This window comes from Notolepis coatsorum (genome assembly GCF_963971535.1).
Source record: "Notolepis coatsorum genome assembly, chromosome: 11".
NCBI classification, from domain to species: Eukaryota; Metazoa; Chordata; class Actinopteri; order Aulopiformes; family Paralepididae; genus Notolepis; species Notolepis coatsorum.
This window is the reverse complement of record NC_140175.1, coordinates 52721858-52744894: the sequence shown is the minus strand read 5'-3', so window position 1 is coordinate 52744894 and position 23037 is coordinate 52721858. Positions and strand designations below refer to the sequence as shown.

General features: G+C 47.4%; 1 protein-coding gene across 1 annotated transcript in view; it reads left to right on the top strand.

Annotated features, from left to right (window-relative positions):
• inpp5ja (inositol polyphosphate-5-phosphatase Ja) overlaps positions 1-23037 on the top strand; it is a gene marked incomplete at both ends in the record, with an annotated part of 51743 nt that overhangs the window by 6258 nt on the left and 22448 nt on the right. The window contains 3 exons of the mRNA XM_084324930.1: positions 3862-3970; positions 7072-7188; positions 10749-10924. Coding sequence (XP_084181056.1) covers positions 3862-3970; positions 7072-7188; positions 10749-10924 — 402 coding nt within the window. The remainder of the gene's footprint in view (positions 1-3861; positions 3971-7071; positions 7189-10748; positions 10925-23037) is intronic.

Below are 23037 nucleotides of genomic sequence, written 5' to 3'. Positions count from 1 at the left end.
ATAACAATGGTAGGAGAAGCCATGAGACGTGATAATGTTACCCAGTGATTTAGTGTAGAGGGAGAAGAGAAGGGGTCCTAAAACCGAGCCCTGTGGGACACCCGTCCGCAGGGGGCGGGTGGCCAACAGGGTCCCTCTCCATGACACTTGGTAGGAGCGGTCATTGAGGTATGATGACAGCCATGTCAGCGCAGAGCCAGCCACTCCCATTCCTGCGAGGGCCGCGAGGAGGATCTGGTGGTTGACTGTGTCGAAGGCTGCAGATAGATCTAGGAGAATCAGGACAGAGGAGAGGCCTTTCGCTTTTGCTAAGTGAAGTGCCTCTGTGACCGCAATGAGGGCTGTCTCTGTGGAGTGACCAGTCCTGAAACCTGACTGATTAGGGTCTAGGAGGTCATTCTGTAAGAGATAAGCAGTAAGTTGGTTGGATACAGCACATTCAAGTGTTTTAGAAAGGAAGGAGAGAAGAGAGACAGGACGGTAGTTGCCTATGACGGTAGGGTTCAGGGATGTTTTTTTTATGAGGGGCGTGACTCTGGTTTGTTTTAGGGAGGTGGGGACCACCCCCGAGTTGAGTGAGGAGTTGATGGTTGCAGTTAGGAATGGGAGGATGTCTGGTGCTATGGTCTGGAGGAGTGGGGAGGGTAGCCGGTCCAGCTGGCATGTAGTCGGACAGTTCGACGTTACCAGTGTCAGGGTCTCAGCTTCTGTATTGGGAGAGAAAGATGACAGAGTGAAGGATGAGGTTCTCGATTCAGCATTTGGAATGGGTGGGGGTTGGGAGAAGGAGCTGCGGATGTTCTCCACTTTTTCCTCAAAGACGATCGCAAAGTCTTCGGCAGAGAAAGATGAGGGAGGGGGGGGGGGGTGGGGGGGGAGTGAGGAGGGAGGACATGGTAGCATGCAGTTTGCGTTACTCTTAGTGTTGTTCAGAAGAAGGGCTTGGAAATAACACCAGCCACCTGTCAGATCCTTCAAATCATGGACACATGAAATGGTGACATATTATTTGTATTTCAGTTCAGACAACAAACATAATATTGAAACTATGACGTGTTTTTAAGCAGAATAGTCAGATACAATGTATCAAATGGAATGTAACATTAAACAAAGGCAGAGTGATACATTTACTGGTAAAGGTTCCAGTGCTGCTGGGGAGACAGGATGGAGGCAGGATGGCCCAGAGGTGAACTAGTAACTAAAAGGTTGCTGGTTCAATATGCATTCCAGTTGTGAGCTAGCAACCGGAGGATGGCTGGTATAACCCATGGTGCCCATAATCTCCGCACACAGTGCCCTTGAGCATGGCACAAACTCCTGAAATGATCCAAGTGCTTCAGACAGTTACATATGCCGTTCAGACAGTCATATATTGCTCAGTAACCTATGTATAAATATACAAAGTGTAATAGTACAGATCTTTTTTTCTCACACAATAATAATGAACAGTGTTTCTGACAGTCATATTTCATGAGCTAATGAAGTGACTCAAACTCTCTCACCAAGCATCTGTCTCACCAAGCAACTCTCTCACCAAGCAACCCTCTCACCAAGCAACTCTCTCACCAAGCAACTCTCTCACCATGTAACTCTCTCACCAAGCAACCCTCTCACCAAGCAACCCTCTCACCAAGCAACTCTCTCACCAAGCAACTCTCTCACCATGTAACTCTCTCACCAAGCAACCCTCTCACCATGTAACTCTCTCACTATGCAACTCTCTCACCAAGCAACTCTCTCACCATGTAACTCTCTCACCAAGCAACTCTCTCACCAAGCAACCCTCTCACCATGCAACTCTCTCACCAAGCAACTCTCTCACCATGCAACTCTCTCACCATGTAACTCTCTCACCAAGCAACTCTCTCACCAAGCAACTCTCTCACCATGCAACTCTCTCACCATGTAACTCTCTCACCATATAACTCTCTCACCAAGCAACTCTCTCACTATGCAACTCTCTCACCAAGCAACTCTCTCACCATATAACTCTCTCACCAAGCAACTCTCTCACTATGCAACTCTCTCACCAAGCAACTCTCTCACCAAGCAACTCTCTCACTATGCAACTCTCTCACCATGCAACTCTCTCACCATGTAACTCTCTCACCAAGCAACTCTCTCACCATGCAACTCTCTCACCAAGCAACTCTTTCACCAAGTAACTCTCTCACCATGCAACTCTCTCACCAAGCAACTCTCTCACCATGTAACTCTCTCACCAAGTAACTCTCTCACTATGCAACTCTCTCACCAAGCAACTCTCTCACCATATAACTCTCTCACCAAGCAACTCTCTCACTATGCAACTCTCTCACCAAGCAACTCTCTCACCATATAACTCTCTCACCAAGCAACTCTCTCACTATGCAACTCTCTCACCAAGCAACTCTGTCACCAAGCAACTCTCTCACTATGCAACTCTCTCACCATGCAACTCTCTCACCATGTAACTCTCTCACCAAGCAACCCTCTCACCAAGCAACCCTCTCACCAAGCAACTCTCTCACCAAGCAACTCTCTCACCATGTAACTCTCTCACCAAGCAACCCTCTCACCATGTAACTCTCTCACTATGCAACTCTCTCACCAAGCAACTCTCTCACCATGTAACTCTCTCACCAAGCAACTCTCTCACCAAGCAACCCTCTCACCATGCAACTCTCTCACCAAGCAACTCTCTCACCATGCAACTCTCTCACCATGTAACTCTCTCACCAAGCAACTCTCTCACCAAGCAACTCTCTCACCATGCAACTCTCTCACCATGTAACTCTCTCACCATATAACTCTCTCACCAAGCAACTCTCTCACTATGCAACTCTCTCACCAAGCAACTCTCTCACCATATAACTCTCTCACCAAGCAACTCTCTCACTATGCAACTCTCTCACCAAGCAACTCTCTCACCAAGCAACTCTCTCACTATGCAACTCTCTCACCATGCAACTCTCTCACCATGTAACTCTCTCACCAAGCAACTCTCTCACCATGCAACTCTCTCACCAAGCAACTCTTTCACCAAGTAACTCTCTCACCATGCAACTCTCTCACCAAGCAACTCTCTCACCATGTAACTCTCTCACCAAGTAACTCTCTCACTATGCAACTCTCTCACCAAGCAACTCTCTCACCATATAACTCTCTCACCAAGCAACTCTCTCACTATGCAACTCTCTCACCAAGCAACTCTCTCACCATATAACTCTCTCACCAAGCAACTCTCTCACTATGCAACTCTCTCACCAAGCAACTCTGTCACCAAGCAACTCTCTCACTATGCAACTCTCTCACCATGCAACTCTCTCACCATGTAACTCTCTCACCAAGCAACTCTCTCACCATGCAACTCTCTCACCAAGTAACTCTCTCACCATGCAACTATCTCACCAAGCAACTCTCTCACCATGTAACTCTCTCACCAAGCAACTCTCTCACTATGCAACTCTCTTACCAAGCAACTCTCTCACCAAGCAACTCTCTCACCAAGCAACTCTCTCACCAAGCAACTCTCTCACCAAGCAACTCTTTCACCAAGTAACTCTCTCACCATGCAACTCTCTCACCAAGCAACTCTCTCACCATGTAACTCTCTCACCAAGTAACTCTCTCACTATGCAACTCTGTCACCAAGCAACTCTCTCACTATGCAACTCTCTCACCATGCAACTCTCTCACCATGTAACTCTCTCACCAAGCAACTCTCTCACCATGCAACTCTCTCACCATGCAACTCTCTCACCATGCAACTCTCTCACCATGCAACTATCTCACACTACCAATCCCTCTCCTTTCCTTCACCAGATAATCTCTCATTCTCTCCTCCTCATTGGGTAATGGGATGTTTGTCCCGTCCCACAGGCTACAGGAAGTAAACTCCATGATAAACAAGCTGCTGAAAGACGCTCTTTTCACCGACCAGTGGACTGAACTATGCATGGACATGCTCTGTCCCCATGGATACGTACTGGTCAGTAAAGAGTTAACTCCTCACCTCTTTCTTCATTTATTTATAGGGTAGAAATATTGTACATAAAAAAAAATCTGTATTACATTTGTGACAGACTCGGGGGTGTTGGTCACTAGACTGGATTTACCCAAATTACACACGGCACACAGTAGAAGCAAGTTTAACAGCAGTTTGAATGTTGTTTAGGGGGAAAGGAGGGGTTAGTGTGATCGTCAGCCAGTCCGTAATCCTAGAGAAGCGTCTTGGTCCATTAGCGTGGTTCGGTCCACAGAGAGCGGTTCTCGTATGGGCGGGGGATGATCCGGGAGAAGAGACGTCAGACAAGCAGGGGTCGATGCACATGCGGGTTCTCATACGTTCAGGGGATATAGCACACAGCAGGGTCCTCCTTCCGAAAGCAGATAAACACAGCATGGGGTCACACAGACAGCAATCTTCCTCCTATTCTTCTCTTCTCTCTTACTCACGTTCGCACCGGTTTCGCCTCAGTTACTCCCATTCATTCTGTCACTCTGTCTCCATTCTCTATGGTGTGGTGATTGCGCTCACCTGTCTCAGGCGCGTCTGGCACAGAGCGCTCTGCTCTGGCGGGAGTTTCTCCGGAACTCCTAATATGGGCATATGCCTTAGTACCTTGGCTGACACATAGCGGCCGTCTATTACCACGCCAGCCGGTCTGCCACACATTGTTTTAAATTGAATGGCATACTTTCAAATGTAACTTATTTATGAAACAAAAATTGTCTTATTTGACAATTAATTTAAAATCAGAATCAGAATCAGAAAGGTCTTTATTGCCAAGTAGTTTTCACATACAAGGAATTTGCTTTGGACGTTATCGGTGCGACATTAGCGGACAGACATTAACAGATAATACAATAAAGAGGTGGAGTGAAATAAAATGAAATATGAGCTAAGTTAAGCACAATAGAATAATATAATTATGAAATTAAATATAGGCCAGGGCTGTACAACTGTAAATAAGGGGTTTGTTACGTGTGGGGTGTGTTTGTACCCTGATCAGGTGTTCCCAGTGTGATGTGTAATGTCTGGTTGTAGTTCCTTGTCCTGGTCTTGTAGTTTCCCTCTCAGGTGTATCCATCTGTAATCAGCCCAGGTGTTTCTTGTCTTGTCATTCCCTTGTGTATAACAGTTCTGTTCTCCCCTGCATGTGTGGCTGATCCTGTCTGTACAGTCCTGTGGTTTGTTTGTTGTTCATTTATGTTATTCCTTCAGTTTCTAAAACCATGGTAAATATATAATTAAACATCTTTCTGTTACTTTGGCTACCATTTCCAATTATGTTGCATTGACAAGACGACGAGCACTCTTTCAGTCAATGGTAATGTAATAAGGTTGAATAAAATTATATGGGATATAAACTAAATTAAATATAGCACAATAGAATATAGTACAATTATAAGTAAAAATAGGAATAGGCAGGGATGTACAACTGGGCAGATGTGGTCAATTATATACACTAATCAGAATGAAGTAACAATACAGTCGGCAAGTATATAGTCCAGTAGGGGTAGGGGCCGGGGGGGTGTCAGTGAGGGTTCCGAGCCTTGTTGATGAGGCTCACTGCAGAGGGGAAGAAACTGTTCTTGTGGCGTGAGGTTTTGGCCCTGATGGACCGCAGCCTCCTGCCAGAGGGGAGTGTCTCAAAGAGGTAGTGACTGGGTTGGTAGGGGTCGGCCACAATCTTACCTGCACGCTGCAGATTGCAGCCGATCACCTTCTCAGCAGAGTGGATGACATGCTGCAGCCTGCCTTTGTCCTTGCAGCATACCATACTGTAATGGAGGAGGTGAGGATGGACTCAATGATGGCTGTGTAAAAGTGCACCATCATTGTCTTTGGCAGGTTGAATTTCTTCAGCTGCCGCAGGAAGTACCTCCTCTGCTGTGCTTTCTTGATGAGGGAGCTGATGTTCAGCTCCCACTTGAGGTCATGGGAGATGATGGTTCCCAAGAAGCAGAAGGACTCCACAGTGTCCACTGGGGAGTCACACAGGGTGATGGGGTTGAGTGGGGCTGGGGTCCTTCTGTAATCCACAACCGTCTCCAGTGTCTTGAGAGCGTTAAGCTCCAGATTGTTCTGGCTGCACCAGGTCACCAGATGGTCAATCTCCCACCTGTAGGCGGACTCATCCCCACCAGAGATGAGTCCAATGAGGGTGGTGTCGTCCGCAAACTTCAGGAGCTTGACAGACTGGTGACTGGAGGTGCAGCTGTTGGTATAAAGGGAGAAGCGAAGAGGGGAAAGAATACAGCCCTGGGGGGAACCTGTGCTGATGGTCTGGGAGTCTGAGGTGTGTTTTCCCAGTCTTACGTGCTTAAGTGTAATCATTAACCCTTTCAGGTGTATAATCAAACCAGTGTGATCATGAGAAGATTCTAATGGTGATGTAACAATGCCATGGTCATTGAGACCTGTTGAGTCACAGGATTACAACATATTTGACAAAACATACACCTCAAAGGGTTAAATGAAAAAGTAAAGGTGTATTTCTAAAGCCACTTCAAAAGGTCACCTCTCTCTAGGGTGGCTGGGTGGCACAGCGGACATTGCGCTCGTCAACAACACACGAGACACCGGTATCGAATCCGGCTGTCGGCGTTGCCTCCGGCTTGGGCCGGCCGTCATACTAACTCAATTGGCAGAGTTAGCGGGTGGGAAGTCGATGGGTGGTAATCTGTAAACAGCGACTCCTACAGGTCGGTTGGGGCGCCTGCACAGCAGAGACAGGAAAATGGCGGGGGCAGTGTGAGCCTCCTACACGTTACTCCTCGCCAAATGAGAGTCCGCGCTGGCAGGTGAAAAGATGCGACTGGCTGCCTACACATGTATCGGAGGGGACATGCGATGGGCTTCTATCCTCCCTACAACCGGCCAGTGGGGGGCACATGCGAGCAACGTTCAAGACAGGGGAGGGGAGAATTGGCACGGCTAAATTGGGATGGGAGAAAAATAGAAAAAGTGGATAAAAAAAAGGTCACCTCTCTCTCTCTCTCTCTCTCTCTCTCTCTCTCTCTCTCTCTCTCTCTCTCTCTCTCTCTCTCTCTCTCTCTCTCTCTCTCTCCATTGCCTGCCTCTAGGTGGCATCCCAGAGAATGCAGGGTGTGTTCTTGTTGGTGTTCTCCAAGTTCTGCCACCTTCCTTTCCTGAGAGGCGTTCAGACTGAGAGCACCAAGACTGGCCTGGGAGGCTACTGGGTAGGTATCTACAGAGGCAAACAGCAGTAGCTGCAAAGTAGTATAATGTAGTAATACCAGCACTTTGCAGTAAAGTTATATTTCTTCCAACATGGCCTCCTGTAACCATTGGAAAGCATTTAAAAAGGAAATGCCTAGAGTAGGTAAAATACTGGACAAGCATGATATTACTGTTCCACTCTGACTTGTTTACAGGATTCTGTTTTAAAACGCCAATAGATAGAATCTTTCAACTGCTGGAAGACTTTTTAACGCACAACACAACCTGTCTTTAACACTTTGAAAGTCAGTCGTGTTTTCCTATTTACCCCCTTGAATGCCCAAGGCCACTTCAATGTTAACGTTAATATCGCCTAATCTATGTTTTAAATTATGGCTATGTGTCTAATCTGCCCGTCGCATTATCAATGACCTATTTCCAGTCAACATTGTAGCAGATTGTTTTTTATCGGTTCATTTCCGTTTCATAGCATTTAGAAAACCCCTCGTTTTCACGGAGAAAAAAGAGGTTTCCATGATAATCGCCTTTTACTGGAATATTCTAGAACGTTGTCATTGTTCGGCCTATTTATGAATCGTTTTCAAATAAACGCTAGATTATCGATAGTATATGTGTACGCATGCACGCTCGTGGCGCGCGCTGAAAATCGCTTCTCCTATTTCCTGACGGCGCGCATAGTCAAACAGCCATATCACATAATCACATAAAAGCTTATATATCCGTGAAAACGAGTCTGATTATCCTTAGACTTGTAACATAGATTCCTTACCTGAGATCAGATGGTATCCAAATGGATTATTCCAATTCCTGATCGCCATTAGAAAAAATCTATCTTTTTATTGATTCACTGTGTATACAGTAAAACACATATTCCCGCGGCTCCGAGAGTCCAGCATGAAGCTGGTAGATGCCGGCTGCGTGAGTGAGAAGTAAAATGTGGAGTGCAGGTTTTTTTTTCTCATTCATTTTCATTGAGTTCAATCCAAAAGGGTGAATTACCACCTGGGAGACGATAGGGGGCGCTTTTTCACATCTGAGCGCCTGAGGTAGCTGAATTTCCAACGGTAGACTTGGTTGATGAAATATGATTTCAGATCGCAAAAAAATAATAAAAAGGAGAAAATACGAGAATTCTCGTGAGTGGGCATTCAACCCGCGGGGGGTAAACCCGAGAAATCTCGGGCGTGGCATGCAAAGTGTTAAGAGGGGTGGACTTAGAAACCAGTGAAATAGCTTAGTGTTTATTTACATAATATTCCATTGCAGACATATTGGCAGGCAAACAGGTGATTACCATTAAATAACAACCGTGGCCAATCAGTTGTGGCATCATGCCATATTGTTCGGTATGACATCTTTCAAACACTATGAACAAAGGATGGGGAGGAATATACACATCCTCCTGCCTGAGTTTGTTTTTATGGCTGTGTGAGTTTAGTAAAATAGTAATACTCTTATGTGTGTCTGGAGGGATGGGCTCTTGACAGTAGATGCATGTATGTGCTCTGTGAGCTCTGTGTGTGTGGGTGGGGGTGTATGTATGACCTTCCTGTGAATGTTGATGCATCGCCCCTGATTGCTGCAGCCTCCTCAGTGAGTTCAGCACAGCAGTCTCTGACCTCTCTCAGTTTGTCTGTCTCTCTGCTGCTGTTATTAAGTGGGAACAACACTGTCCTCTAGTGGTCTAGTCCAGTTATTACAGGAGGACCAAAGCACAGCAAATGTTCAGTGCATCATACTGTAGGTTTTCACTGGAAGTACAAATGACCTGATGTAGCTCTGAAGCTACAAAAAGAGCTCTGTATATCTTTTATTTGTTTGAAGGATGATTATTCTCAGCACGTGGGCCCATGGATGGTGATGTGTGGGACTGTGAAACTCTGGCTAACATGGCTACTTGCTAGGTTGGTGATTGTAGAATGTGAGCTAACTCTACACCCGTTGAGCTAACTCTCACTCTACTCAGCTAACTCTACATCCCTCTCTTGATAAGAGCCTCTGCTAAATGCTTAAAATGCACAATGTAGACCAGTGGTTCTCCGTGTAACGGAGTTACCGCAGTCTATCCACAGTCACGGGTACAAGTAGTGACGTGGCTGTGGACGTTAAACGGTACTGCAAGTAAACTCACTCCCCAGAGGCATCCAGACCAAGTAGCAAGAGGTGAGTTCACCTCTTGGTACAGTGGTCTGTGATGTCGCCCCCGGTGCGAAACAAACACAACGCAGTAAGATCACACCGGCTACACGTGGTGCCGCTAGACCCGGATTCCCTGGGTGGAGTGAGTTTAGGGGGGTGAGTGTAACGGAGGTACCGCAGTCTATCCACAGTCACGGGTACAAGTAGTGACGTGGCTGTGGACGTTAAGCGGTACTGCAAGTAAACTCACTCCCCAGAGGCATCCAGACCGCGTGTAGCTTATTCCCAGCGGATCCGCGTTTTCCCTGATTGGCTGCGACGCCCATGTGACCGCGGCAGCGCGAGAGAGCGGCAGTGCGGAAATAGGCTGTCTATTGCCATTCTCTAAGACAAACTCTAACCTTAACCAGCTCCTTAACAGCGCCTAAACTTAACCCTTCTAACCTTAACCAACTCCGAAACAATGCCTAACCTTAACCTTAACCATAACCAACTCCGAAAGAATATTGCCATTCTCTAAGACAAACTCTAACCTTAACCAGCTCCTTAACAGCGCCTAAACTTAACCCTTCTAACCTTAACCAACTCCGAAACAATGCCTAACCTTAACCATAACCAACTCCGAAACAATGCTTAAAGTTAACATGCCTAAACTTAACCGGCGAAAGAATGCACGTTAAAAAAAAAAAAATTGAAGGGAATCAAACTTGTCACCAACGGACCGCAGGATCCACAGCACGGCGGCATACCAGTTGAGCTAAGCGTCGAATGAAAAACATCGGGGATTACGGCTACATAATGCCGCAAGCTCTGCCGCTCCGCTCTGCGGCTGCCGCGCTGCCGCGGGGCGTGTCGCAGCCAATCAGGGAAAACGCGGAAGCACTCGGCAGCACTCTTCCGCTGGGAATAAAGAATAGGCATCCAGACCAAGTAGCAAGAGGTGAGTTCACCTCTTGGTACAGTGGTCTGTGATGTCGCCCCCGGTGCTGGAGACCGGGGTTCAACTCCCACTCAGGGCAATCCCTTAACAGGGGTTGAATCGAAACAAACACAACGCAGTAAGATCACACCGGCTACATCAACATGGTGTTTGCCTTGAGGTGATTCCAGGGAGTTCACAGGAAAACAGGGAATAGTTTAATTTCATTATTTAATTGTTCTATTTCATTGTTTAATTTCAACTAGAAGTTGACTAGAACCGACGAGAGAACATAACACATAATGAGTGACTCTACTGTTGTGTCCTCAAGTACAGTATAGACAGTTATGGAACTCTGGACCTAATCATATCTAACAACAAACATCTTCCCAGATAGGGATCCCTGGGACAGAATTTGATCAAATCAGTGTAATCGAATGTGTATCAATTTGGGGGTCCTTAACACATCTATCCTCTATCCTTCCCCCCCTCCTCCTCCAGGGTAATAAGGGTGGGGTCAGTGCCAGGATGGCAGTGTTTGGCCACCAGGTGTGCTTCCTGAACTGCCACCTGCCGGCTCACATGAGGAACCTGGAGCAGCGGATGGAGGACTTTGAGAGTATCCTGCAGCAGCAGCAGTTTGATGGCGGGACGGCCACCGGTGTCCTGGACCACGAGTCAGTAAACAGTGTCAAGGTTGCATGTGTCACTGTCCAATCCTCTCACGGGCCTCTTCCAGTGGTGAAGGCAGGGGCGTAGATGTGGGATGGAATAGTGTGATTGACTACCCAGGGCCCCGAGTTGGGGGAGGGCCCTCAGAGGGTCTGGACTAAAAGATTTGAAATGTTTTTTTTTTTACTAAAAGGTACACATTAGTCACATCTGGGGAGGGAAGGGGGGCCCAGAGACATATCATGTGCACCGGGCACAGAATATCTTGCTACGCCCCTGGGTATAGGCATGGGGATTGGAAAGGTGTAAAACAACGAGGCCTCTAAAAGGATGGACAAAATGCAATGGAGGCTGATGATGACTTGAAGCCAAAACTCAATAGTGCTTGTCCACCCTTTTTAGAGAGCGATGGCCCTCTTTGTGTGATACTGATACCTGCCATGCGCACCAAACAGCCTTGAGCACAATTTGATTATGAATTGATTTGAAAAATCTTTAAATTCCTGAAGGCCAGACACATCACGGGTCTGACGTTGCCTGAAGAATCTATGAAGAGCAGGTGAACCAGGCTGGGTGAGAGGGTCATCACGCAGTGACAGCTGTGTCATGTGGTTGTATAGTATACTGTAGTTTGAGCTGCTACCCTCTGGGAGGCGCTAAGGTGTAGAGTAACTAACGGTATCTATAGGAAGTCCTTTAAAGTTTGAAGGTAGATTATCATCAATACCAGTGTGGCAGCCTAAGACAGTTTCTCAGCATATATTGTGCTTAGAAACCACCTTGTTGCAGGGGTCCATGCTTCTCCTTTAGCTGAACTGCATATTTGACATATCTATGGTGTCCCCCCCCCGGTATTTCCAAGCTGAACATTGGAATGTACTGCCGTCATAATTCCAACTTTCCAAATGGGAGCTTCTGACCTTGAATGGAATGCACATCACACACATTCACTTACCTCAGTATGCTTTGGCCTACTTTTAAATGTTTTCAATTGTATTATGTGTTGTACACTGATTATTCTATTCTATTCCATTGACTTTCACTTAATGCCTCCCTTTTGTCATGTTAAAACTGCACCACGTAGGATTTTTAATCATTTGAATGAGGAAACAACCACGTCCAATTAAGTGGAATAAGCACGTAATTTCATTGTGCAGGTGAATCTAGATGGCAATCACTCTGTTGTAGACTCAAGCACTAAATTACTTATTCCATGTAGTTCAACATGGTTGAATCGATCTGGACTTGAAAAATAACCGGGGTAGTACATTTCCAAACAGCAACACAGACACATCTGATGAAGGAATAACATTTTATTGCACAAAATTACTAGCTTACAGTCACAATAGAGAGAATTGTGACATGTCCCCTTTAAATCTCTGGCGTCCCAGCCGTCAATTACCAGGTGTCGAACTTGGTGTCGGGGGCCCTCTCATGTCTCAGAGTCGCAGCTGCACTGACACTGACAGCTACACTTGTGCTAAAATGGTGAAGATTATTACACACTTCACTGTAGGGAAGGGGTAACCTGACCCTGACAGCTACACTGACAGCTACACTTGGTGGAGGTTATTTACACACTTCAATTAATGGCGTCGCGTTTACGCACAATGTGGAAACACACGTAAAATACTATACCTACTATCACACCAAACACAGGGGCCACTCTGTACACAGCAAACACAAAGAGCCACGAGGGCTAAGCTAATGCTAACAACCAGGCCCGGACTGGCCATCGGGAGCACCGGGAATTTTCCCAGTGGCCTGGCCTGTGCACATTTTTTTTCTTTTTTTTTTATAATATATATATATATATTTTTTTTTGCAGTCAGGCCACATAACTTAGAAGCAGGTCAGGCCAGTGTTTCTAGTTGCGGCGACGCGATAGTTAGATAACGTAAGTGGGGAACAACCAGGCGATCACTGTCACAATCAATCAATCAATCAAATTTATTTGTATAGCACATTTAGACATGACAGTTGTCAACCAAAGTACTTCACAGTAAGTCGCATAGCTAAAGAAAAAGAAAAAAAAGTGCTCATAAAGTATAAGAAACAGACAGAGTAAACAGACGGAGAGTAACGCAGTCTAAACAGTCATAAATATTGTATTCAACTTCAGCCCTGATCATAACCATTTTTATTTTTAGATGTTTAGTTTTTTTTGTAATGTCAGATTAAAAATGAAATACTCCCACTTTTCTGAAAAGAGAATCAAGAATCAAGAGGTTTATTTGTCACATACATACCAGGGCATACAGTGAAATGCGGGTGGTCATGCCTGCATCGATTGTGCAATAATACAATAATAAAATAGACATAGAAAAAAAACAGGTAAGAACTAAGATGTGCATGATAAAAATAGACATGCTAGATTCCTGAGAAGGCACTGGTTCCTATGTACACTACTATACAATATACAATTTTAACTCCGTCATTATGTTATACTTAAATCTAAACTATACTATACAAGAGCCACATCTGTTCTTTCCTTAAAGTGACTTTTATATTCCTCATTCCTTTAAAGTGACTTTTCCATTATTTAAAGTGACATTTTGTTTAAAGTGAATGTTTAAAGCGGTTGCAGCATGTGTGTTGTGTGTGTGTGTGTGCTCATGTGTACTTGTGAGTGGAGAGTTCAGTGTTCAGTGTTCTGATGGCCTGGGGGAAGAAGCTGAGCCGGAGTCTCTCTGTTCTCGTAGCGTGTGTACGTAGGCGCTTGCCTGACCGCAGCAGCTTGAACAGGCTGTTGTTGGGGTGGTGGGGGGCTTTCATTATTCTGCAGGCTCTGGATTTGCGCCTCCTGTTATATAAGTCCTGCAGGGGTGGTAGTGTGCAAAACCCGTAGTACGCTCTGCTGAGAGTTGTTGTTAAATCTGACATTACAAAAAAACTAAAAATCCATCGAAATCAGTGTTGTTGCTAATCATTTACATTATGCTAGCCTGTAATAATCCCCCCCAGAAAAATTCACTTTGCATTTGATATATTGAAGATATTTTCTTAATTTTTGTGTGTTTTTTTTTTTTTTACAATAATTTGTGATGCCATCACAAACACTGACATTTAACACGTTGGGTGCCGTTAACGTAGAACTACGTTTCTGTTGCCCAACCGTTGAGTGCCGGCTACGTCACAGAAACGTAGATCTACGTTGTTCTCACAGTATTTCTTTTAATCGCTATTGCCATTCATAATTCAGCGGGGCACCTTGTGCATACTGTTCTGAGTGTGTCTGAGCTGGCAGACAGTCTTATACCGCCCTCTAACGCCTTCGGCCATTATTGCACCCCGTTAGAAACGGGTTAGTTTCTTTTCTCTACCAAGCTGCGGCGTGGGGGTGGGTCCTAAACACTCAGGCAAAACACACGCTTGTAGGGATGGTTTGGACTACTGACCCCGCCCGCCCGTTGAAGTGCAATGCCCAACAACGTCGGAGACAGGATCGCTGTGGATAACTGGAAGGGCGATCAGATAACTGGATTCTTTTTTTTGCATTACATCAGAGACCAGGTAAGGACACTATATATGACACTTGGGTTGATCTGATATTTATTTCTACCGCGATTGAAGCTATCTGTGTTTTATGTGTGTGGCTGTTTTCCGTTGGGTGCAGGAGGGGCGGGGGGGAGCGCCGCGCTCAAGGGCACATTTCATGTATTCACGAGGAAGGATAATAATGATAATCTAGCGTTGATTTCAGGAAGATCCGATAATCAGGCGAAAAATTACGTGTTTATTGAATTACACAAAAACGCTGTTTTCGCGTCTTTTCCCTGGAATTACTCAGAAGCAACCAAACTATATTCATATTCAAAACGGTATAAAACGGAAATGTACGGATGAAAAAAGAATTGTTTTTTGCACGTTGACTGGAAGCAACTCACTGAGACTCGACGGCGTTATTAGACCCATAGATATACTATAAAATATAGGTTTAGCTCTACAAACTACAACTACATTTACATGGGGTTCTGTATCGTATAGCTCTCGCTTGGCGTCACTCTCTGCACTGTCCTCGCACACGTGCACACGCACTGAATAAAGACCACAATGTACCTTTAATCCCAATATTTGTCTGACCACACCCCTATCAGCTTACCCATATAAGCAGGGGTGGGGCCACCCACTCGCCTCCTTCTCGCTTTCACCACAAGGAAGTGCCTCGGTAGATCCCCACACTTGAAGTGATGTGATGGTAGGAGAAGAGTTGGAAAGCAAGGATACGTTGACATCATATCTTTATTTTCTCTCTCACTATTTTCGAGAAAATACGGCGATATTGTCTTCGTACTGGAGTGTCTGGAAGATGATGATCATTCTAAAAAGCCTCCACCGGTTTTCGTATTGGCAGTTCGCGCCGCTACATGCTTTTCCAACTGCAGTCCTTGCTGTGTGCTGGTTGCGGTAAAGGCACAGCTGGGCTGTAGGACGCGCCGCTGTTGTGAGAAGCGGTGGGTTCCAGGTTTGGTGAGTTATGTTTGCTGGCAGGCTCCACTTGTCTGTTAGTGCTATGGGGGCTAATTGACAATGTTTATGAAAACCGGCCCCAGGCTAGGGTCCTTTGTTCAGCCTCATAGGCGACAGAAGACCTTGGTCTGAAGCCCATTATAGTTTTAACTAGTGGGCCACGACCATTAACACTGGTGATCCCTGTGTTTTCTGGACGAGTGGATATCTCTCTGTCACCGTGTTAAGGCCCCATCTTTCATATCCAAATGAGAGTATTCCCTCACGAGGAGATATGGGCATAGATGTTCGATAGCGGAAGATCTGTGTTCAAGTCAGCTACACAGGCCAGTTGGGTATTGTGCTGGCTCCGTCGGGTGTTGGTAAAATCACAGTTGTAAAACTGTGTTAACATCTTGTTTCTCTTTTCTCTTAAAAGTGAGGAGGGTTTCAGAACGGCGGCCTGTCTGGGTGAGTGTTATATCATTGTGTACAAGTTCAGGTGATAGCTGCTTAGCTTACGGTTAGCCAGTCAGCTGTTAGCTGCGGCGTTAGCCTGCTGTGATCACTGCGTGGCCTACATAGGTTGGGCCTACTGTTAGCCAGTCAGCAGTCAACATGTGTGTTTATATGTACCGTGTACTCACAACTAAGGGGGTTAACTAACCTATAAAGCTAGGCTTAGTGACAAATGAGTAAAGAATATTCTTTTCTCAGCCTGTAATGACAATGAACAGTGTGTTCACATATTAACAGGTTTTCCTGTTTTAACTGGCCGTATTAAGGGTAACGTAGGAGGATTGTGTTTCCCCCCGGTTCCCTGGGGACTTCTTCATCCTCCTATCAGACATGTTGTTGCACTACATTGTGTCTTTGTGTGGTAGGGATGCGATGTAACCCTTAGCTTGATTGCTGAGGTTGTGCTAAGACTGCTGGAGAAACTTTATTTTCCTAAAAGAAAAGATTGTTTGGTCGCTTTCGTGTGTGCTTAGCAAGGCCTGTGGCCGATACTAATCGAGAATTATGTATTCTCTCATTATGAAAAACGGCGTTCCTCTGTAGAGTGTTTTTGCCATTTTTTATAGGTGATGATGGGTTGTGTGTGTCATGTGACCTACAACTGGGTTGGACTGGCCACAGAAGCACATGTGTAAGTTTGGACCGGGGCTCTTAGAGAGCCCTCTCTATTCTGTGTTTTTTCCTTAGTAAAAATCAGATAGCAGGTTAGCTCATGCGCTGTGTGAAGCTGTCAGACGCTTCATAGAGCTGACTATGACTGTGTCATACTCTCTTTTTGTCATTACATCGTATCATGGGTGTGGGGTCGTAAAGGGGTGAACTGGTAACCTTTCCTCTCCCCCTTTTTTCTGTTGGTCAGGGGTACACCCCCTGTCCTTCAAGGTTCCTGTCACGTTGCGGTCCCGCACGTTACGGGGTGAGGGGGGGGGTTTCATGGTCCCACGGCCTGGAATATTGGGCGTGTGCACCGCAGAAATTCCCCCGCCATAGAGTACGTCACCGTGCGCGTCTCTGTTGGTAGGACTTCCGTGTGCTGTTCAGGTCCATGTGATGGATCTGTTTCGGGGGGTGGTCAGGGCTCCTCCTCACCAAGCTCCTATTCGGGCCTTCTGTGAGTCGGGACTCCTCCTTCCATGTGAGGGAGCCTCCTTCAGAGTACAGAGCCTCCTACTCAGATTGTCAAGGTGAGTGGACCCTCTAGAAGGAGTCCTACTCTATTGTGTATGTATTCGATTCAAATCGATTATTGAGTGTGTATGGGTTCAGTGCCTCCTCCCCGGAGAGCCCTAAATCCAATTTTTTACATGGCTCAAGGTGCAATATATTCTTTTCAATCTGTACAGCTCGCGTGGGAAGTCTCTCTGGGGATTCCCGTCTCCTTCCTATGGGAGGGTGGTGGGATGTAAAAATGTGAAAAATGTTTACCCCTGGCTGTGTAGACTGGGATACATACTGTTGGTGCTTCCTTCTTTTCTACTAAAAAGAGTTGGAGTTAGGAAGTGTCACACCCCTCTTGTCGTTCCCCATGGCACCTTGGGGATTCAATGACAGGTCTAAATAGCCTGTTCATTGATGTGGGTGTGTCCCAACGCACGTATAGTGCTAGCTCGGGGTGTTCTGTAAACAGGCGACTGACTGGCACGCCTTGGTTGCTTGAGGTTAAAACGGCGTTTTTATAAAGCAACTGGGATGGAGGTTTTTCCTCTTCCGACGACCAAATCCAACGACCTGTTTTTTTTGTCATCGACGGATTCTCGTTCATGTCTGGGGGATGATGACGGAATGGATCTGAACATATGTAGAGGGGTCTCACGCCCTGGGGGTGGGCCACCGGGCGCGGTTCGCCCGAACGTCTGGGTGGCGCCTTCTTTTCATGTTTGAGATCAACACGCATATCTGCCCCTTCTCCTGGAGTAGGCATGTCGGCGTGGTTAGGGCACGGGACTGGTTCTGGTCACGCTGGTCCGGATCAGTTGAACCCGTTGTCCGCCGGGGATGCAGATCTGCTGTTCTGGTACCCTGAGGGACTTGGTCTTTTTTCAGGGGGAAAAATGTCAGGTTGGTCCGGGTGTCACAGGCTTAAGCACTATGGAGACCCTGGTTGGGTACGTTTTTTACTCAGCACTGTCGTAATGGCTTACGGCCATGCCAACCTGTACACGCTCGATCTCGTCAGATCTCGGCCGCTACACAGGTTGGTCCTGGTTAGTACTTGGTTGGGAGACCGCCTGGGAATACCAAGTACGGTGTGCTTAGGGGCTGGTTCTCCATTCTTTTTCGCTCCTCTCTCACGCATGGCGAAGAGGGGCCTGTTGGGGTGGTCTTTGACCTCCTCTGGTGACCCTGTGCTTCCCGTATCGCCGGGCCCGGTCCGAAGTAATGTTTCGTTGACCCGTAGGCCTGGGTTAACCCTTTTTTGAAAAACTGAAACACTTGTACTGCGGTATAGCCGGTGTATACCCGCAGGTGTGTTTTGGAGTTTTTTCTTGAGGGGTTATAGGAACAACCACCGCATTGGGTAACACCAAGGTGGTTGATTCCGTGGTGTGTTGGAGCAGTGTCAACTCCCGGGTTCACCGTTTGAGGGTGCCCCTGCACGTTCATGACGTCTGCCAATCGTGTCAGCCTTCTCTGCCTCAACCCCTCTGGGTGTTTTTTTTTTTTAAATGGAGGCTTGGTCATGCAACACCGCCAGCTTCCGCTCCTTCCGCCGGGGCAGCTGTGTTCAGCTGTCCCCTCTGGCGCCTGTCTCGTCCGCAGTCTCCAGGCTAGGGTTAATAGCCTGTTGCCTGGTTTTTTCCCCGGTGTGCTGCCTGCTTCCGTTGGTTAACCTTTTTTGTGTGCTTACGGCCATGCTTACTGCCTGTTCTGCAGGGTCAGTGTGCCAGGCGGTGTACTATTGGGGAGACAGGGCCTGCTCGGCTGAGGGGCCTTTGTCCGAATACGCTGGCGATGTGGGGGGCGGGGTCACTAAGTGCCCACCTGGTGGGGTCTTGATGCTGGCATCATGGACTTCTCCGGGCCCCCGTTCCAGGGGGTCCAGTCCCTTTGGTGGGTCTGGGTCTTCCTTCGCGCTCCGCTGCTACGGCCTTGCCACGGGGTTGGGTTTGCCCTTGACCCCGTGATTCTGGGGGCAGTAACGAGGTTGTTTCCTCCGTTCGTTCCTGGGTGGCATGCGGGTTGTGCGTGTGTGTGGTCGTGGGGTCAAGCCACGGCTGCTCACCCTGTGCGTTGAGTTGCTTGAGTGCCTCTTCGCACGGTCGGGTCCGTCGCCCTCCATTAGGGTGGGTCGGGGGGGCTCGGCCCTCCCTGTTCTGATGGTTGTGAGGGGCTTTCAGCGGGGTGTATTTGTCGGCCGATGGCTCTCACTCGGCCTCCCTTATGCAGAGATTGACGCCGAGCGAGAGCTATACGATACAGAACGTTAGGTTATGACTATAACCAAGTTCTGTTAGTATAGCGACGCTCGGCGTCCGACGCCGCTGCAGCCCTTGATCTCGCCTTGTGGTGAAAGCTTGGGAAGGAGGCAAGTGGGTGGCCCCACCCCTGCTTATATGGGTAAGCTGATAGGGGTGTGGTCAGACAAATATTGGGATTAAAGGTACATTGTGGTCTTTATTCAGTGCGTGTGCACGTGTGCGAGGACAGTGCAGAGAGTGACGCCGAGCGTCGCTATACTAACAGAACTTGGTTATAGTCATTACCTAACATTAATGGACGCAAGGCCAGGTCACTTCCCGCGTGGCACTCAATGTGTTAAAGGGTAAAAATTCAAAAATTCCTGCACCAGAATGCAGGAAATTAAGTCTTTGTAACAAAAAAATCCTGATGGGGGACCCCCAGGCCCCCAGCTTAAAAAGTGGCCTGACTGGGACTATATTTTGCACTATATTTCCCAGCCTGAATTATTTCCCTAGTCCGGCCCTGCTAACAACCAGACCAATACAGTCAGTGGCCTGTAAACAAAGACTCAGCATGCAATAATACTACTCACTCAGTGGCTGCTAGGACTGGAATATGCTACCACGTCCATGGAGGTACCCCTTCACCACTAGTGGAGCAACAAGGGAACACTGAAGCTGAAAATACTACCTACCACTTAACTTACCTATGCTAAAAACACAATAAACGGAGGAGGGAGGGAAGGTACAAACAAGAGCCTACTGAGGACGGGGAAAGGGAAATAAAAGTAGCTGAGCCTGGTTCAGTGGACAGTAATACTGCAATACGAATTAGCCCTCTACAGTGGATTAGCCCTCTAGACTGTCTATCTGTATGTCGTGTATGTCATATATGTTATGATATGTTAGTGATGATGGCGCTGCTCCGACCGGCTGCCTCTCTGTTCGCTCCGTCGAGACTGTGTTTACTTTTGTTAATATTTATAGTTTTTAGAGTTTTGTTCGTACCAACTGTTGGTGCATTTAATGTATATGACCGTCAGTCACTCATAGACATTGGATTACGGGAAACTTACCAACTGGATTACTCACTGGATCAGCTTTCCGAACCGCATCAATGGCCTGAAGAAATTCTCCGGAGATCAGGACCAGATCCTTTGTTCCTAGACCCCAGGAACAGAGGAACCAGACGGCGAGGGAAGAGGGCTGGGATCCGTAACAGGCTGAGATCCAGACGCCACCGTACACCACTGCCCAGTATATTACTAGCCAATGTACAATCAATTGACAATAAACTGGATGACATCCGAGCAAGGATTCAATATCAAAGAGACGTTAGGGACTGCAACGTCCTCTGCTTCACCGAGACGTGGTTGACGCCGGACGTCCCAGACCACGCAATTCAACCGGCTGATCACTTCTTTATCCACCGCAAGGACAGATCAGCAGAGTCCGGTAAACAACGTGGAGGAGGTATTGCCTTCATGTTTAACAAAAATTGGAGCGACCCAACTAATGTGAAGGAATTATCCAACCACTGCTCCCCAGAACTGGAATATATAACCATCAAGTGTCGTCCTTTCTTCCTCCCGAGGGAGTTAACGGCGATCGTCCTGGTCGGAGTGTATATTCCACCGCAAGCCAGCAACAAGGTTGCGCTCTCCAGACTACACGACGAGGTAAATAGAATCCAAGTGGCGAATGTTAACGCCGCCATTTTAGTTCTGGGAGATTTCAATAGCGCCAATCTGAGAAAGGTATTGCCTGACTTCTATCAGCATGTGACTTGCAACACCAGAGGCGGTAACATCCTAGATCACTGTTACACGCAATTTAAAGGTGGCTACAAGGCTCATTCTGATAGTGGCTTCGGTAAGTCAGATCACGCATCCATTTTTCTTTCACCAAAGTACAGACAGAGAATTAAAAGTACTCCCGTAGTCTCGCGAGAGGTGCAGAAATGGGATGTGACGTCAGAGGATACGATCCGGTCAGTGTTTCACAACACAGACTGGAATGTGTTCCGCGACACAGATAACATTAATGCCTACACGGAGACAGTGCTGGACTATGTTTGTACTAGGGTGAAAGAAACAATCCCCACTACCAAAATGAAAGTTTACCCAAATCAAAAACCCTGGGTAGACAAATCCGTCCGTGAAGCTCTGAGAGAGTGCACCAAAGCATACAACGACGGCCTAGAGGCAGGCAACATGAATGACCACAAGGTGGCGCGATACAACGTAAGGAGGACAGTGTCAGAGGCCAAACGACGCTACAGGGATAAAATTGAACTCCAGTTTGAACAAGCTGACTCTAGAGCTATGTGGCAGGGGCTCAAAACGATGACAGACTACAAAGGCGCCTCCCTCAAACTGAACAGTGACATCTCCTTAGCAAATGACCTCAATACCTTCTATGCGAGGTTTGATGCTGGTAATAACAACACCAGCTCACAAGCCTCGGCAATGGGGGGGGGGGGGGTCGGCTGCTGATGGAGGCGCAGTGTTCAGGGTAACAGAGCATGAGGTGAGGCGGACCTTTAAAAAAGTGAATATCAGGAAGGCAGCAGGTCCAGACGGCATCCCCGGCCGCGTCCTAAAAGTCTGTGCCGACCAACTGGCCCCAGTATTCACTGACATATTTAACCTGTCCTTAGAACAGGCTGTCATCCCCACCTGCCTGAAGAAGTCCACTATTATCCCTGTACCCAAAAAATCCAAGCCTGCTTGCCTCAACGACTACCGCCCTGTAGCTCTCACCTCCATAGCCATGAAGTGCTTCGAGAAGCTAGTAAAGGGCTACATCTGCTCCTCCCTCCCCATCAACATGGACCCCCTGCAATTTGCATACCGCCCCAACAGGTCCACGGAGGACGCCATATCCCATGTGCTGCACACAGCAGCATCACACCTGGACAAGAGGCAGGGGAACTATGTGAGAATGCTATTCATTGACTACAGCTCGGCATTCAATACCATAGTCCCCTCCATACTCATAGCCAAGCTCAGGGACCTGGGCTTGGGCTATGACCTCTGCCAGTGGGTCTTGGACTTCCTGATTGGCAGACCCCAGGTGGTGAGAGCAGGCAACTGCACCTCCTCATCCATCACCCTCAACATAGGGGCCCCCCAGGGCTGTGTTCTGAGTCCCCTCCTCTACTCCCTGTACACACACGACTGTGTGGCTCAGCGGAGTAGCAATACAATCGTCAAATTTGCTGACGACACAGTGGTGGTGGGCCTGATCTCTGCCAACGACGAGAGGGCCTACCTGGAAGAGGTCAAGGTCCTGGCGGGATGGTGCCAGGAAAACAGCCTCTCCCTGAACGTCAGCAAAACAAAGGAGATGATTGTGGACTTCAGGAGGTCGGGGGTCAAGGACTACAGCCCCCCCCCCCCCCCCCCCCCCCCCCCCTCAGCATCGACGGGGCACCGGTTGAGAGAGTCAACAGCTTTAAGTACCTCGGAGCCTACATATCCGAGGACTTGACATGGACCACACACATTAACAGTGTTGTGAAGAAGGCACGACAACGCCTCTACTTCCTCAGGCGCCTAAGGAAGTTCCAAGTCAGCCAGAAGATCCTTAAGAACTTCTACTCATGTACAATAGAGAGCATCTTGACCGGCAACATCACCTCCTGGTTTGGGAATAGCACTGCACAAGACCAAAGCAGACTACAAAGAGTGACACGTTCAGCCGAACGCACAATTGGAGGGGGGCTCCCCACCCTCCAGAACATTTAC